The following is an 18,257-nucleotide window of genomic DNA, read 5'->3' as shown; positions in this document are numbered from 1 at the left end:
TTAGGAACATGTTACATCATGCTAGCATTGTGATAATCATGCTTGCAACATGCTAAATCATGTTAGCAACGTGGTAAATTATGCTAGCAATGTGGTAAATTATGCTGGCAACATGTTAGCAATGTGTTAAATCATATTAGGAACATGTTACATCATGCTAGCAATGTGAAAATCATGCTAGCAATGTGGTAAATTATGCTAGCAACGTGCTAAATCATGTTAGGAACACGGTAAAAAATGCTAGCAACATTCATTCATTCATGTTGCCATCCAATATGCCTCCAACATCCTAAATAATGCTAAGACATGTTAGCAACTTGCTAAACATGTTAGAAATGTGCTAGAACATGTTAATAACTTTTGATTTACTTCTTTGAGTGAAATCAAATTTCAAGCTTTTCAAAGTTATTTCAAACTTTAAGACAAGGCTTTGTCAAGCCAACATCAACGTTTGTCATCAAACCTTACTCATCTAGTTTGTTGATGTTCTGCTATATAGTGTCTGTGATACTGCATGACTGATGCACACAATACTATATTTCACAGGCTGGTTCACATTAACACTGGGTCAGAGGGCGGGAATAGGAGGGCAAGAAGACCCTTGGTTTGTTGTTGATAAAGATATCACTACCGGTGATGTGTTTGTGGTGAGTTACACAATTTGGATACTTCATAGTACATAGTTCATGTACATTTATTTTGCAAAAAAAAGGACCAAATATGACTTTTCAGGTCGATTGCTTTGTAAAATATGGCGACTCTTGCAGGGTCCAACCACTAACCACCCAGCGCTGCTACGAGACACATTACAGACGGACCGCTTCCATTGGATCGCCGAACAGCCGCCCGTTGAACTTGTCCACACTCAGATGATGGAATGTCACTTCCGTTTCAACAACCGGATGCCTTTGAGTGAGTCGCCTTTTTTTTTTTTTTTACCCAGAATTATTAGAAAATGGTTCAATTGAAATAGTTATGTAAGTGCCACCACGCTACAACAACCAGCAGCCAATATTTTTCTTCGTTTTGTCTACAGAAGTGGTATTTTAGTATTATTTATACTATTTATTCATATTTTTTATCTTTTATTTTCATTTTAGTTTAGTTTAAGTTTTAGTAAGTTTTATGTCCTTTGGTCAATATTATTTGCTTTTTATTTCTATTTAGCTTTCATTTATTTGTACTTATTTTAGTGATTGTAGCACTTCAACTTACAAATTATTTAATTTCATGAAGATGCCAAAGAAACATTTTAATTTTTTAAGTATAATATTTATCTAATATTTATTTTTCTTTTTTTTTTTTTACAAAAACTATTTTTCTTTTTTTTTTTTTTTTTTTTTACAATAAGACAAAAACAGTGCTAATATAAACATCTTGTTTCTTTCAGCTCCATGCACCGTAACTTTGAATCTTGATGGGTCGGTGTGGGTAATGATGAAAGAGCCATTGAGAGCAATGACACCTGGGCAGGTAATCCAGAAATATCCACACCGTGGCAGAATGAATCTTAACTTTCCTGACGTGTCAGTATAAATCATTTACTTTTGGTTTTGCTTTTACACTAGATATATATATATATATATATAAAAACCACTATAAAGTGCGCCTATTATGCTATTTTTAAGGTTCCTAATTTTGTTTGGAATGTTTCCTACAATATGTTTACATGCACCTAAGGGTCAAAAAAACACATATTTTCTCATAATATACATTACTAATTTACTAATCTAATTTCTCAAAGAGTCTGAAAACGGTTAATTCGAAGATTCAGGGCCTTTCTGAAAACCTTCTCTGCTCTGATTGGCCAAATGGCCCAGTCTGTTGTGATTGGTCTAACGCTTACAGCGTGTGTCGGAAACAAAATGTCCATTACCATCTGAATTTCAGCTCTTCCTCAGCAGTCTATGCGAACAGTAACGATGGCGCCGGTTTTTCCGTGTAAATTCCAGCTCGTGTCCTCATCCTTTTGAAATGCATGCAAAGTGCATTCACATCACAGAAAACAGCATCTTCTCGACATGTCAACAACATGAACCAAAGTCTTCCAGGCCTCAGCTACAACTCATTGTTTGAGGGTCTGAGTAGAATTTGTTCACAAACATCCAATGAAGACCATAGGCTTGCATTATGCAAATTTGTTTCATTGTTACTTAAGTTTGTAACAGGAAATGAAACTGAATTGCTGACAATTCGTTTCAGTAATTCAGAATCGATTCTTTTTTTTAGGAGAAAATGTTTATTTGTTGTGCACTTTGATCTTTAAAACTTTGCAGAGTTTAGGATTAAGGGTGTCACGATTTCGATTTTAAATCGAAATCGATCGAAATTAATGCTCAATCTCGATTAGCGAATCAAAAAATGGAATCGTCGATGCTGTCACGCCCCCATGTCACGTCAGCTCGGCTTGCCAAGCGAAAGAAAAAGAAAAAAAAAACACACGTGTTGAAGTGCTGCCAACTCTCACGCATTCACCGTGAGACACACGCAATTGACACTTTTCACACGCTCTCACGCACAGAAAAATCGCGAAGCAAAGAGGACACGGAGACCGACAGACTAGAGCAGGTTACTTTATGATATAAAAAAATCTCAGCTCTCAGATTCTGTCAATTTTATTACGAAATTCAAACAATAAATACCGTTTTGGCGCTTGTAAATGTTACGTGACAGATCCTTAGCGCACGTGAAGATGCGATGATCGATCTCTAGCTAATAGTAAAGAAAAACACGAACAATGTTGAAAGATACAGTACAACTTACCGAAATGTATATTCCTCATACATAATATCGATCAATCAGTGTTTTTCATCAGCGTGAAGAGGTCAATAAAACAGCTGGAGAACAATTTTGTCACATTTACCTCAGGAAAGCCATAATATAGCACTTAGTTGGCAAGAAAAAAATAGCTATAGAGAGTATTTAGCTAAATATGTGTTCTATACATATTATATTTTTTACTTATATCATTAAATAAAGTTGTTATTATAATAGAAAACGCATTATATTTAATTATTTTTAACCTTAAATAATAGCCTACTACCAGCTGATAGGCTCTCTGTATGTTTACAGCATTAGGTGAGGTTTTTTTTTTTTTTTTTTTTTTTTAGACAAATTAAGCCTATCTTGTGTAGCCTACCTAATATTTATCCAAATGAGTCAATATTAAATCAAATCACAATAATTGAATTGAACTGAAATAATAAAAAAGTGTAGCTTAATTGTACCATGTAAACATTGTAACATGCAATTGCGATGCAATTTTTTTACAATCAAACAAATCGAGAATCGAATCGAACCGTGACTTTAGAATCGATAATGTAATCGAATCGAGGATTTGGAGAATCGTGACACCCTTACTTAGGATACAGTTAGAATAATGAACTGTAATACTGTGTTAAAATGGTGGAAAGGAAATTTGGGAATTTTGGATAGGGTACTGATTGTTTATTTGAACTTCCACTCCATTGTCTTTGCTCTGCAGTTTGCTGTGTTATATAAGGGAGATGAGTGTTTGGGCAGTGGGAAGATCATTCGTCTGGGACCCACAAAATTCACTCTTCAGAAAGGTCAAAACTGCACGAACTGCCACCCTGAAGACACAAACCACCAACATCCAGAGCCGGTCAGCTGAGACACAGCACGAAACCAGCACGCCTCCGATCTCTTGTGGATAATAACACAATCTCAACAGGCTTGTGCTGTGGAAAGATGCTTTCAGTATTTACAGACTGGGAGAAAATACAAAAACTTTGATAGTGTTTTGAATATGTCATTTTTATTTCAATTGTAATTAACTTGGAAATTGTCATTTATTTGTATAATATAAATACTGATTAATGATTATCGGTTTACTTTTTTTTTTTTTTTGGAAAGATTTTGTAAATGTAAATGGTTTTAGTGCCTTTATTGTGCACCACATCCTGATCTATGCAATCCTAATGCAAATATTAAGCCATGGTTACGACTGTTACGAGTATTTTACTTTACCAATAGAGGGCGTAAGAGCATAATTTATAGCTGGTGCTGTTGGACAAATACAATCTTCCTCAATTTTCATTAATTATGCTGCACACATCATACTAAATTAAACGTAAATTAACATATTTAATCTATACGTAGGCAGACAATTGCAATATATTATAAAATCGGTTAAGACTTTTTGCTGTTCTAAAATAGGAATTAGAATAAATTATTGACCTGGTAATAATATAAAGTTTATTATCTATATGTAAAGGTGTGTGTATATATATATATATATATATATATATATATATATATATATATATATATATGTATGTATATGATTTGGTCATGATTCCTTTTCTGGGAGTTTTTAAATGTCTGATATAACAATTCAACAAAATTGTGAACGAGGACATTAAGTGTATTGTTTTATTATAATAATTAATTAGCATTTGTTGTAAATAAATGTTTTACGAAAAATTAGTTTTCAAAGCAGAGTGATTTTATTTTCGAAGAAATACTTTTTTTCTGTATCTGTATCATTTGAAGGGAGTCAGCGCATGTTTTCACGTTTAGGAGACACTAAATTGAATAAGGTGAAAGAAAATAACCGTATTTGTACATTACTATAAAATGCACAATAAAATAAAATCACATCAGATATAAGGCTGTGAAAATACATTGCATACAAACAAATCACCCTCTAATATCTGCCATAGAACATTTGCAAATCTGTATTGCAGTATGTGTGGGAAAACGTTAGCAACAAAGTTTTGAATGACAAAAATAAGTGGATTGTTTTTTATAACTGGGTCCTATATATATATATATTTATTTTTTATTTTTATTTTTTTTTATGTCAAAATCATCATTGCCGTTTTTTTTTTTCTTCGTTTTTTTGTGTGCCAAAACTTATTTGAATATTATATTGTGTAAAGGTTTGTGAGGGTTTTTACATGTAATATCACCACTGTTTAATTAGCCTATAATAACTGTAGGCTATTGTTGCATACCGGCGAAAACAATGACTACCATGGTGTTTTTGTAATTTGTATGGATAAATAATTTTGTTTTACTCTACTCATAGCGAATAACATATAGGGTCCAGCATAACTCTTTATTACTTTACAGCCGCTTGTCAACTGAGTGATTTAACCACGTGGTGTGAATTCATGTCACTTAGAAAACAGAAAACTTTATCTCAGTAGCCTAGTCTAAACTGCAAGCGAGCGACTCAACGCAACCAACTAAAATACTAAATTACATTGTAAACGACGTTTATTTGTAATGAAGCATTCGCGTCCACAACATGCAGACAGTCGCATGAAACTGTTTAATCGCGAAACTTAATTTATTAGGCTATAATAGAAGAGTTCTAGTTTGACGCGCCGCGTCGCTCTTAAGAAAAGTCGCAAAAGAACCAAGGAATATGCAGCGGTGAATAACAATAGTTGAATTTCCATGAGAGTTATTCTTTAGTCCTGAGAGGAGGTGCAGTGCAGGTTTATGTTAATGACTGTGTGTGTGTGTGTGTGTGTGCGGGGGGAGAGACGCGCACGCACGGAGCCATTTTGTTCTCATTTAAAACTTAACGTGGATAATGTCACTTGGCTCCATGGATACCAGCCTGACAAACTGTGTTTTCTGCTGTTAAAAAGCTACAATGAAGGATAAAAGAAGGTCGACGTGCCGGCAGAAGGAGAGCTGACGTGTTTTTTCTGCAAGTTTTGTGGAGTTTTACACCATGGATTTAGTAATGCGTTGGTTATTATGGGTTCACCTTCTCCTCTGCGCTCCTCTCATGGGATGTTTTGACTTGCACCTCTCGGAGACTTTACATTCTGGAGCTGTTCTTGCCAATTTGTCACTTGGACCAGGTTGGACTTATAAAATAGACAGGACTTTAACTTCCAAGTACATTGGGAACTTTATTAAAGTGGATTGGAGAGATGGAGTAGTGCGTTTAAATGGAGAGGTGGACTGTGCGCGCGCCCATCACAGCGCGCTGCCTCTTTATTTTAAAATGACATCATTAACAACTGAAGGACTAGTTAACGCACATTTTAATGTGTTTGTACACGGACGCAATTGCGTGTTCAAATATAAAAGGAAGAGAGTGAGTAAGCCTGATATTAACGTGGACTGCATTTATAACTTGGGACTAACTTCCTGCTTTTCTCCAGGTGATTTACTCCTTAGTTTTAAGGACTATTTACCTGTCTTCACAAGACACTCTGGCGTTTTTGCTTCTTCTTGCACCTCAGACCACCTGAATGTGTTTTTGCGTAACGGGACTATACTTGTGAAGGACGCGTACTGTTTGGAGACGGACTTGAGACGCTTTAAAAACACTATTCGCTGTTCGTTTCTCGATTCAAACGGTGAGCCCTTCTCTTTGTGCCTTACATTACGATTCGCCTCAATCCAAACTTCATTATTCAATTCTATGCAAGACATATCAAATCAATGGAAACCGAGAATAAAGCGAGCAGTGAATTCAGCGCCTCAGTTTCAGTTACCGAACTACCAGGTTTCAGTGCCCGAGAACGAGCCTGCGGGGACGCGCGTCATTGCCCTCAAAGCGACTGACAGCGACCCTGGAGACGCGGGAACGATCGAGTATGGCATGGAAGCATTATTCGACAGCCGTTCTAAGGACTTCTTTCGGATAGACCCTCAAACCGGCAGCATCGAGACTGTCCAGCCCTTAGATAGAGAAGTTAAAGACACACACGTTTTTAAAGTCACTGCTACTGATAATGGCACGCCGCGACGCGCAGCCACGTCATACCTGACCGTTACAGTAAGTGACACAAACGACCATGGACCCGTTTTTGAGCAGAATGAATATAGGGTTAGGATAAGAGAAAATGTGGAAGTTGGTTTTGAGGTGATTACGGTAAGGGCGACAGATGGAGATGCCCCATCCAATGCAAACATGATATATAAGATTGTGAATGGCGAAGGTGTTAATTCCGGGTTTGAAATTGATTCCCGGAATGGACTGGTTAAGATTCGGTTGCGTCCAGACAGAGAAACCATGGCCCAGTATCAATTGATAGTAGAGGCCAATGACCAAGGAAAGGACCCTGGACCCCGCAGTGCTACTGCGACAGTGTACATCACAGTTGAAGATGAAAATGACAATTACCCTCAGTTTAGTGAGAAGAGATATGTAGTTCAGGTGCCGGAAAATGTGGCAATTAACACTAAAGTGGCCCAGGTTGAAGCCTCTGACCGAGACGAGGGCAATAACGGTAAGGTTCATTACAGTATAATCAGCGGCAACGTAAAAGGTCAGTTCTTCATTCACACCCCAACCGGAGCCATTGATGTCATCAACCCCCTGGACTACGAAATGATCAGAGAGTATAATTTACGCATAAAGGCACAGGATGGAGGCAGGCCTCCTCTCATTAACGGCACCGGCATTGTTGTCGTCCAAGTTGTGGATGTGAACGACAATGCTCCCATGTTTGTAAGCACTCCTTTCCAAGCCACCGTTTTAGAGAACGTGCCCATTGGATATTCTGTGATTCACATTCAGGCCATTGATTCTGACTCCGGCGAAAACGCCCGTTTGGATTACCGCCTCACAGACACCAGTCCAGGTTTCCCCTTCACCATCAATAACAGCACTGGATGGGTAACAGTCAGTACTGAGCTGGACAGGGAAACCACTGAGTATTACACCTTCGGAGTGGAAGCCAGAGACAATGGAGTTCCGGTGATGTCGTCCTCAGCAAGCGTTAGCATCACCGTCCTAGATGTGAACGACAACATCCCTACGTTCACTGAGAAGGAGTACTCGCTGAAAATCAATGAAGATGCGGTTGTAGGGTCCAGTGTGTTAACTGTCACAGCTCTGGACCGTGATGTAAACAGTGTGGTCACCTATCAGATCTCCAGTGGTAACACGCGGAACCGGTTTGCCATCACTAGTCAAAGCGGAGGTGGACTCATCACACTGGCGTTGCCGTTAGATTACAAAAAGGAACGTCAGTACGTTCTGACTGTCACCGCCTCTGACGGTACACGCTTCGACAACGTACAGGTGTTCATCAACGTAACTGATGCTAACACTCACAGACCCGTGTTCCAGAGCGCCAGCTACCATCAGACCTTCAGGGAGGACCAACCCATTGGATCAACTGTTGTGGTAATCAGTGCAACGGATGAAGACACGGGTGAGAATGCACGTATTACCTACATCATGGAGGACAACGTACCACAGTTTAAGATTGATCCGGACACAGGTGCAATCACAACACAGATGGAGATCGACTATGAAGATCAAGCCTCCTACACACTCGCTATCATTGCCCGTGACAATGGAATCCCACAGAAGTCTGATACCACGTATGTGGAAATTATCGTTCTGGACGCCAATGATAACACTCCACAGTTTGGGAGGGACAAATACCAGGGTTCTGTGTTGGAAGATGCTCCTCTGATGACCAGCGTGCTCCAGATATCTGCTTCCGACAGGGACTCGGGGCCTAACGGACGTGTGATCTACACCTTTCAAGGAGGCGACGATGGGGAAGGAGACTTCATGATTGAGCAGTACTCTGGAATTATCCGAATCAACCGGAAGCTGGACAGAGAGAACATTCCAGTCTATAACCTGAAGGCCCTTGCTGTAGATAAAGGTATTCCTCCTCTCAAAGCAGCAGTGGAGATCCAGATTTCTGTGCTGGACACCAATGACAATGCTCCTGTTTTTGAGAAGAATGAACTGTTCATCGACGTCAAAGAAAACAGCCCTGTTGATTCAGTGGTTGCCCGGATCACCGCCATGGACCCCGACGAAGGCACCAATGCTCAGATATTGTACCAAATTCTGTCAGGAAATAACCCTGAGGTCTTTGACTTGGATATGCTGACTGGAGACTTAAAAGTGCTTGTGGATTTGGACTACGAGACCAAACGGGAGTATGTCATACAAGTGCAGGCCACGTCTGCACCTCTGGTCAGCAGTGCAATCGTCCACATCCGTGTGGTTGATGTCAATGACAACGATCCGGTCCTGCAGAATTTTGAGATTATCTTCAATAACTACGTCACCAACAAATCCAATAGCTTTCCATCTGGGATTATAGGAAAGGTACCAGCTCACGACCCAGATGTGTCAGATAAACTCAAGTATAGCTTCATTGAAGGAAATGAGCTGAGTTTGCTGATCCTAAACTCGGATACTGGAGAGCTAAAACTCAGCAAAGATCTGGATAACAACAGACCTCTGGAGGCCACCATGAAAGTTTCTGTCACAGGTCAGTTAACTTCCCTTTGTGTCTTTTGCATTAACTGTTTTTGCCTGTAATGACTCTTTCAATTTGAGATTTTCCAGCGTAGAAAGGTAAGAAAAAACAAATTTGATACAGACAAACTAATATGTATTATGTCACTTAAATATATTGGTTTGAAGTCAATGATGGAGCTGCTGCTCCTATTAGCTGCATGTTTTCAGTGTGTGTTTGCTGCAGGCTCAGTTACAATCCTGTTCTTCTGCTTATGAGGTGTTTGTTAGAAATGTTGAAGAAGGCAAAGACCGTTTGTGTGAGAATGAGTTCTCGGTTCACTCGGTTCACTGTTATATCGAGATCCCGGTTAATGTTCTGTTATGAAATGTTTGAGATGAGCAACACATTATTGTTGTTGAATTAGGTGCCTTTAAGTATGTGATGGCTGTGCACTTTTGGCAGATCACTGAAATCTTTTGCTTTATTACAGTTTTGGTCAATGCCAATAATATAAAAAGACCAAATATTAGCTGTTTAATCGGCCTGGCCAATATATATTTGTAAATGACTGGTGCTGAATGGATTTAAAATGAATATAATTGAACTGATTTAATACTCTGGTGCTCTTTGGTCATTTTTTACAGAAAAATTTTACGTTTTGTCTTGTTTAGAATTTTTTACTTCATTGGAATGGTATGAAATTTGGTAAAGGTTTTGGCACTTGCTATGTGAACACAAAAAAAACAAAACAAAAATCCTATGAAATATAGCCACACTTGTGCTCTTTGTTGACCGCATTGGAAATGAATGGGAGACGAATTTTATATAGTGAAAACTTTTGGTACTGCAGCCAAACAAAATCTTTCTGAAAGCTATTTTTTGAGATATCAAGCTCAAAAGTGGAACACAACTTTAGATTTATGGCTTTGATTTTCTGGCAATTTTAGAGTAAAACATGATTTTGAAAATATAGATTTCATATAAAAATTTAAAATAGTATTTTTGTGCATTTTTCATATCAATACACAAAAAAAATTCTGTTACTTTTTTTAAGTTCTGTTTTTTAAACTTTTTTTCACTTCAGCAAAAAATCTGCCAAGTGTCGTCTTTGAAAAGAGATCAAACTTAAGTCTGTGCTCTAAAGCATTCAAGAGTTATGACAGTTTATTTGAAAATTGAATTGTCAGATCTATGCTCAAAAAGTGAATAAATGGATTATACATACAGTGTAAATATAATTTAGTATTAAAAAAATCCCCTAAAAATACAAAATATTAAATAAAATAAAAAATTATCAAACTAAAATATTGTACATTCATTTTATTGACAAAAATAAATTAATAAATAAATGAATTCTGTCATTTTTGACCGACACGCGAAGAGCATGGCTCGTTAGTGTGTTATTACAGTGCTTTATTATGATCATATCTGTGATGGTGTTATATTATACCATGCTCATATGTACAGCCAGCCTCTTCAAATGGCATGAGCTTCTCAAATCTCACACTCTTCCTTCTCTGTTTCTGTCCTCCTTTTCTATCTCTCTCTTCCTCCCACACACCGGCCTTCCTGTTAATTTGCAAACAGAATACGGCTCTCTTGTCTGTGTTCTGTGGCTTTACGACCGTGTCTTTGTTGGTCTGATTGCCGGCCCTCATCTGAATATGCATGCTCATGGTCATTGTTGGGGTCGTAATGAGCCGCATTCATGCCATGCTCACTCATTCATGACAAAGACACATCGGTTTCCATCGCCATTGCAGTTCCCGCCCTCTTTTACCCCCTCAAATTCCACACAGATCTCTTTCTCTCTCGTCTAATAAACTAATGCATTTTATTCCTTGGACATACCCACATGTCAGATGTTAGGTAACCATTAACACTGGTTGTGTGACCTCTTCACCCCCAGCCCAGGGGAAAGGAAACGGTCCTAAAGGGAAAACATGTGACAGAGCTCTTAGCTAGATTTTAACGGCTACTCTGGTCTATGAGTGAATTTAATCAGGTGTCTCAATTTCAAATTCAACCATCCTCAGGAAGGTAGCAAATGTTTTTCGATCATACGATATTTGAGCCTTAGAAGAAGTCAGCTTAGACAGAAATAATTTAGTTAAATTATGGATTTTCCTTAGTATTTGCTATGTTAAGATATATCAGTTTGTGTTTCTGTTTGCTATTGGTCAGACTTAAAGGGTTAGTTCACCCAAAAATGAAAATTCTGTCATCATTTACTCACCCTTATGTCACTCCAAACCCATAAGAAAACTTTGGTTACTCTTCGAAACACGAATGAAGATGTTTTTAATGAAACCTAAGATGTTTCTGTCCCTTCATTGAAAGTTCAGGTAACCAAAATTTAGAAGATCCAAAAAGGTCATAAATTGTTTGTAGAATGAACCCATATGAATCGAGTGGTTTAATACAAGTCTTGTGAAGAGATATGATTGCTTTAGCCTATATACGATGAACCAATTTACTTTAGAAGGGACACTTTGGAACGTGTATTGTTGGTTTGAAACGACATCAGGGTTGTTGTTTTTTTGGAGGGGTGAACTAAAGTTAAGTGTTAAAGGCCTTTAAGGTTAGGGTTTTATTTACACCACTACGCCTAGTAAACATAGATTTTACTTTTAACTAATCAGACTTGTCATTTTGTCCTGGCATACAATGAAACTGGGGCACATACATAAATAACCCAAGGAACACTAGGCACATCTAGGGACCAAAATATCATAGAGACTTGGGGATGGGCTCTTTTGACTCCCAGAACACCCTAGTAACTGCATAGCAACATGTTAAAACCCAGTCAAAACAAATGCATAGAAGTGCCCTAGCAACCACCCACTGAGCCCTAGAATCATGGTGGTGAGTTTTGCATGGGCAAGCACCACTCACTGTCCTCACAAAATGTAAAAAAAAAAAATATATATATATATATTTAACGTTTTTAGTTGCTATTTCTAGTCTTCCATATTTTAAATGTACCATACTCCACTCTTAAATGCAAAGCGAAAAAGCACTTTTTTCATACTTGAGACACTGTGAAAGAAAAAAAAAGAAAAAAAGGTATAATTTTCTACCCGATCTGACCCTCTGAAAATGATGGACCCCTTTTGTTGGTTTAACCTAAAGTAATATTTTGGACTAAAATAAAACCTGTTACTTTTACTGTTACCGCACGACTCACTTTTTTTTTTAGTTAACCTCACAAATGGAACACTATTTAGACACTGTTATCTTTCACTCCTGAACAGGTGTTTTCCTTATCGACTTTTTAATTATTTATCCAAGTACTTGGGGACACACACAAGTCCCAGATATGCACCTGATAAAAGCAAGTTAACATTCTAGTCAAAACAAGAGCCATTCTAGCCTAAAACAACTCCAGTTTGCACAGCAAACATGACGGAGTGAGGGCTGCGTGTTTGAAAAGTAACCTAATCTCTCTTATCGGTGTCCTCTGCAAAATGATGCCCTTTTTTTTTTTTTTTGCCCTGCACCTTTGTGCTTTGTTTCACTGGATCAATACCGGTGATAAGCCATCTGTCGCAGCCTCAAGATAGATGGAGCCAGCCGTCATTTGTACTGGGGAAACTGAATTTTTTTTATGTCTTTATCTTTCGATTAAGATCCATGTCACATCCAAAGAGAGGAGTGGGGGTGATTTATCACTTCTAGCCAGTTTCTTCCTCTTTTCCCCCTGAAGTCAGTGGGCTGATCCTGCCCATACACGCTGACTCCTTCAGTGGGGTGAGCTTCTGCCCGTGGGCCACTGCGTTCGCGTCTCTTGTAGTTGACGGTATAGCCCACTCAGCGCTGCAGGACTCGCATGTTCTACATTGCATTGCCAAACTCTCTGAACTTGTATTTCAGTTGGGACTTGAACACTTAGCTTCATATCCTACACAACGATTTCTTGTAATTGGATGGTTGAGGTTTGTAGATTAAATGTTTAGGCCCACTTGGATCTTGCACACTTTTTACATTTTCTGCACTGAAAAAACAATGATGTAGGATTTTTACTCAGAAATTGTTAGTAGATTTGTTTTTGTTAATTTTACAAAATGAAAATGGCAAGAGACACATTGAATTAAACATGGAATTGTGAATAGAAAGACTGAAATAGTACTTTCTTGTTAAACGTTCTCCAAATAATCTGTTTTAGGGTACATTTACACGAAAAAAGGAAACGTTTTTTCTTTGCGTTTTTCGTGTACAGGCGACAACGATGTCAAAAAATCCCCGTTCACACGGATACGCGCTGTATTATTCATGCCAGGCCAGTAGTTGGCGATATCACTTGTAATGAAACACTACGCGCCTATAGACTGAACACGTAGTACGCATGCGCATGACGTCCCTGTGTTCACAAATTCACATTTTTGTAGTTTACATGGAGACGATAACGATATCATTTTTAAAAACGTGCATTTTGAAACCTGTTTTCAAAAGTTTGTGTTTTCAGGCCCACAAAACGCCATTGTCATGTAAATGAATGGCCAAATTTTTCATTTTTTTAGTTGAAAACGAGGTTGTGTAAACGCTCACTTATTTAAACAAAACAATATTTTTAGAGTGTGTGGAAGAAAATCTGTGAAATTCTGCAAAAACGATATAAACAGTAAAATAGATTGAGTTAAGCTGCAAGACTTTTGAAACTATTATAAACTTAAGCTAAATGATAAATAAAGTGATTTTTGGCCTATTTATTTATTTAGTTCTGTTTCAGCGTCTTTTAAATGTATATGTGTATATATATATATATATATATATATATATATATATATATATATATATATGTGTGTGTGTGTATATATATATATATATATATATATATATGTATATAGTTTAAATGTAAATTAACAAACATTATTAAGAATGTTACTAGTAGCTACTGTGCATGATTTTATCTTGGCTATGAGGTCGGGGTAATTGTAACAAGTTATGAATATAATGTAATCTTTTCAAATGCGTAATGAACATAATTTAATCAAAATATGTAGTCGAAGACTTCTTATTTTATGAATTTATCAATATATTTTAGTAAAACAGATTTAAATTATTTCATATAATTATAAAGTAGATTCCACATAGACTTTTGTCTTAATAATACAAATATTCCAGACAACTAAAAGAATTAGTACCATATTAAGGTTAAACGATTCAATGCAATATTGATAAGTACTATAAAATCAATTATATTATTAGCTTCTTTGATGTTTGCTCTTATTTGAGATAATATATATATATATATATATATATATATATATATATATGAAGAGTTCAGATGCAAAAGCCTCTAAGTGCCATTTGAAATTTTCTTCTAGAATGATCATTTCTATCAAGCTTGTATATTTAAGTTCAGTAATTTCACTTAAATGGCAATGAAGATTACCTATTAATTGTCCATTTAAGGGAAACTCGTGAAGGAGTGTGTGTGTTGAACTCTGTGAATGATGGAAATCGGCGGGGCTTTTCTATGGAATTCGGCAGCTGTCAATTCCCTTCAGGCCTACCTGTGAGTAATGGGGTAATGAGCTGAGTAATTTGTTTTGCAATGACTGTTATGAATGATATGCTTCGATATGTAGGCTAAATGTACAACTAATTCAAAGAGCTGATATTCTAATTAAAGTGGCCATGTTTTGTGCAAGGTCCACTTAACTAGAGTTAACGTGAATTGGCTTAAGCTTGTAGAAGCTGTTCCTTTGTGGTTCATGCGTGTATTGTGTGTGTTGTGTGAGCCGACGGGGTCAGAGTAGGGCTGGCCAGCTGTGTCCTCAGATCTGCTTTCTGACATGCACACAACAGCTGTAAGAGAGCCAGACAGAGACTTTAATCACTGTAAAACTGCACTGCCTGTCCCCTGTCATCTACATGTCATTACCAGAGGAGATCTCCACTCCAGGTGTGACTGTCCTTCTGCCTCGTCCACACACGACCCTCTGACCTCTGAGATCACAGACATGCTGTGGGCGTCATTCTGTCAAACATACTTTGTTTAAAGGGACGAATCCCACTTATCATTCATTAATGAGGCTGAAATAGTAGTAGAAAGTGTTATGAACTAACTTTTAGATATTTAAGTATTTTTTTTATAGTGTTGTGTGAAGAAGGTGTTAAGCAATGCTTCCACATGCAACTCACTGCCGTAATGCTAAGCTGTTTGTTTTGCTATTCAGTTTTTACTGCGTTGCTATTATTAGCTGCTTCTTTTTTTTTTTCTTTCTTCATTTATCTTCATTTAGATTAGTTTTTGTTAGTTTTCACCTTATTTTTGGTTATCTTTTTTTTTTTTTTTTTTTTTTTTTTTTTTTTTTTTTATCATATTTTAGGGCTGCCAATGTTGTGCTAACTGGTATCATTTAAAAATGTTGTAAATATGAAATTTATTATGTTTATTGTTTATTATCAGGTTCAAGTTATATAAACTTTATTTTAAGTTTTACTTGTACCAAAAAGTTATTAATTTCATTTGATGACATTTTGGTTGCATTTTAATTTGTTTTGAAGTCATGGAAATGTTATATGGAAATTTTATTTAGTTTCTATTTTCCCAGTTATGTTAGTTTATATATATGTATATATATATATATATATATATATATATATATATATATATATATATATATATATATAGACCACCCAGCATCTTTAATGGTCCATCCCGGTTTAGAAAACTTGACCATTTTACGTTTTGGCGACTTGAAATCAATATGTATGTCGTACACATTTTAGAAAATATCTAAACATGAAGGTCCATTCCTAAACCTAACCCTCAGTAGGGTGCAAGCAGATAGTTTGAAAAACGTACAAATGAGATTGTACAAATATGCCACCAACTGCCATGATAGTGTGTTTTGTATATTTTTTTCTCTAGATGCGAACACTCTGTTTCATAGCTGAAGTTGGGTAGACATAACAAAACGACTCAAGGTCTGTGTAGTTTAAACAAACTGAGTTTTATTGAAACTTGTTCACTTTGCTTGCAATGCTACATCCATCCCCATAGTGTATGTTGAAACTGTTATTAGAGATTACTGAGGCAAACTATGTCAGCACTGTTCTCTTACCCATCTTTTTTATTCCTCTTGAACATTGCCCTTTATTAACAGACAGGTAAATTGCCTCTATGTATCTGATACTAGCAATTTTGGTTAACCGCAGGTTTCTTTAGAATTTGTTCATGTTTCTAAAGGCCTTCAACCTTATTTTCAAGAGAGATGAAGATCAGAAATCCTCCTCCTCCTCCTCACATTCCTGCTCTCTGATAGCGGAATACAGTCGAGACCGGGAAACCTGAACATTAATTAAGCTAAAATAACAGTGCGAGCTGTCTGCATCTCTGTTAAATGAGCAGGAAAGGAATTTGATTCATGTTTAATCTTGCAAACTCATTTGAAGGTGGAGAGAGAAGACAGAGACAGCGATGAGGTCTCGAACCGGTGCCAAGAGGGGCAAACAATAACCGCTCCAGGTTTGGGTCATTCCAGGGTAGTTTACATCAAAACATGGCTCAGCATTGTTTCGCCTTTGTACGCTAATTATATGGTTTTGTTTAAGCTGTAATGTTTTCAGGTTTCGTTTGCCCTTGACTACTTGGAATTTTTTGTGATAATGAATATCGGCCTTTCACTTGCAGCTGCCATTTAAACTTTTGCAAATTGTAAAGGAATTTTCTGGTTTGAATACTTCTGCTCTGCAACAGAAAACAATTGCAACTCGCTCTGATTGTCAAAAGAAACAAAAGTCTGTTTACAGTAGCTTACAATGGAAGTTTACAAAGTCATTCCAATGAGCTTAAATCAGAAATATGTTGCCCATATTTTTGTTGAAGAGCTTAAATCGTTTCTTTCTGTAAGTTGTCTAAATCATACTTTTTAACAGTGGAACTACTGTTCTGAGTTGAAACTTTTCTGGATATGTACTTTCTTTTGGGTGGAGTTTGCTCAATATAAACGGTAATTTGTGGGTAGTTATGTCCCTTTTGGTATGTGTATGCAAATCATACCTGGCTTTTACCGGTTTCACATGAACATGACAGTAGTGAAAGATTAAATATAAACTTACCACAGGCAAGGTTAATAAGTTGCACCTTACTTTTTACCACTGTTGGGAACGTTACTTAAAAAAAGTAATTAGTTATAGTTACTCACTACTTGTTCCAAAAAGTAACTGAGTTAGTAACTGAATTACTCTATAATAAAAGTAACTCGTTACCAGGGAAAGTAACTATTTGCGTTACTGAAAAAAAGTTGCTATGTCAAAGAATTTGGAAACACTTTGCAGTTTGAATGTCCTGTATAGACAAAATTACGGAATGTTTTTATGTTTCTCACACACACACATACACACACACACACACACGCACGCACACAAATGTAAACACTTTGCGACTTTTCGATCGCGCCTGCGCCTCTCTCTCTCTCTCTCTCTCTCTCTAGCGTATCTAACAGTAGTTCCACATTACATTAATTAATTTGCACGCGAGTTGTATTTATTTTTAGACCGTGTATTCTCCGTGTAAATGTATGCACTGATCGAATCGAAACTGTTTAGCTGGTGTGTGTGTGTGTGTGTGGCGCATTATTCCAAACACTGCTTTTTACAATACATATCGTTTCAAAGCAGCTTTACAGAAAATGCATGTTTCGACATTGATCCCCCTGTTGTGAAAATCAAGGTTTTAATGTTGTTTATATGTTTATGTGGTGTTTTAAAATGCTTTAAGACAAACCATGTGCAAATTTCGTGAGTTTATCTCACAATTCTGACTTTATTTCTCAGAAATGCGTGATATAAACTCGCAATTGCGAGAAATAAACTCGAAATTCTGACTTTTTTTTCTCAGAATTGCATGTTTATATTTCACAATTCTGACTTTATATCTCACAATTCTGACTTTATGTCTCGCAATTCTGAGATAAACAGTCGCAATTATCTTTTAATTTTCAACAAATTGATGAGAAATTACAGTCTGTTTGTCGTTTATAATGTTTAACTTGTCTTGAACCTCAAACGCTCCTTTAATTGAGTGGATTTCCCTGT

The 18,257-nt window shown here is 36.9% G+C and overlaps 2 protein-coding genes across 9 annotated transcripts in view; both read left to right on the top strand.

The window, feature by feature from the left end:
• The window catches only part of trmu (tRNA 5-methylaminomethyl-2-thiouridylate methyltransferase), a 9,487-nt gene extending 5,642 nt beyond the window's left edge, over window positions 1–3,845 (top strand). Inside the window, exons 8-11 of one of the 2 annotated variants that reach the window (XM_079869920.1) lie at window positions 547–647; window positions 768–912; window positions 1,391–1,473; window positions 3,485–3,845. In XM_079869920.1, the coding sequence (XP_079726046.1) occupies window positions 547–647; window positions 768–912; window positions 1,391–1,473; window positions 3,485–3,634 (479 nt within the window). In that variant the 3' untranslated portion in view covers window positions 3,635–3,845. The remainder of the gene's footprint in view (window positions 1–546; window positions 648–767; window positions 913–1,390; window positions 1,474–3,484) is intronic. The other variant, XM_079869919.1, reaches the window with a different exon arrangement.
• Window positions 3,846–5,636: 1,791 nt separating this feature from the next.
• The window catches only part of celsr1a (cadherin EGF LAG seven-pass G-type receptor 1a), a 99,113-nt gene continuing 86,492 nt past the window's right edge, over window positions 5,637–18,257 (top strand). For 6 of the 7 annotated variants that reach the window (XM_079868476.1, XM_079868475.1, XM_079868474.1 and 3 more), the window contains exon 1: window positions 5,638–9,239. In XM_079868476.1, coding sequence (XP_079724602.1) covers window positions 5,711–9,239 — 3,529 coding nt within the window. In that variant the 5' untranslated portion in view covers window positions 5,638–5,710. Of the gene's footprint in view, window positions 9,240–18,257 lie in introns of all 7 variants that reach the window. The other variant, XM_079868472.1, reaches the window with a different exon arrangement.

The sequence above is a fragment of the Squalius cephalus genome (genome assembly GCF_949319135.1).
Source record: "Squalius cephalus genome assembly, chromosome: 4".
NCBI lineage: Eukaryota > Metazoa > Chordata > Actinopteri > Cypriniformes > Leuciscidae > Squalius > Squalius cephalus.
Note: the sequence above shows the minus strand (reverse complement) of the source record. Positions and strands in the feature narration are given on the sequence as shown.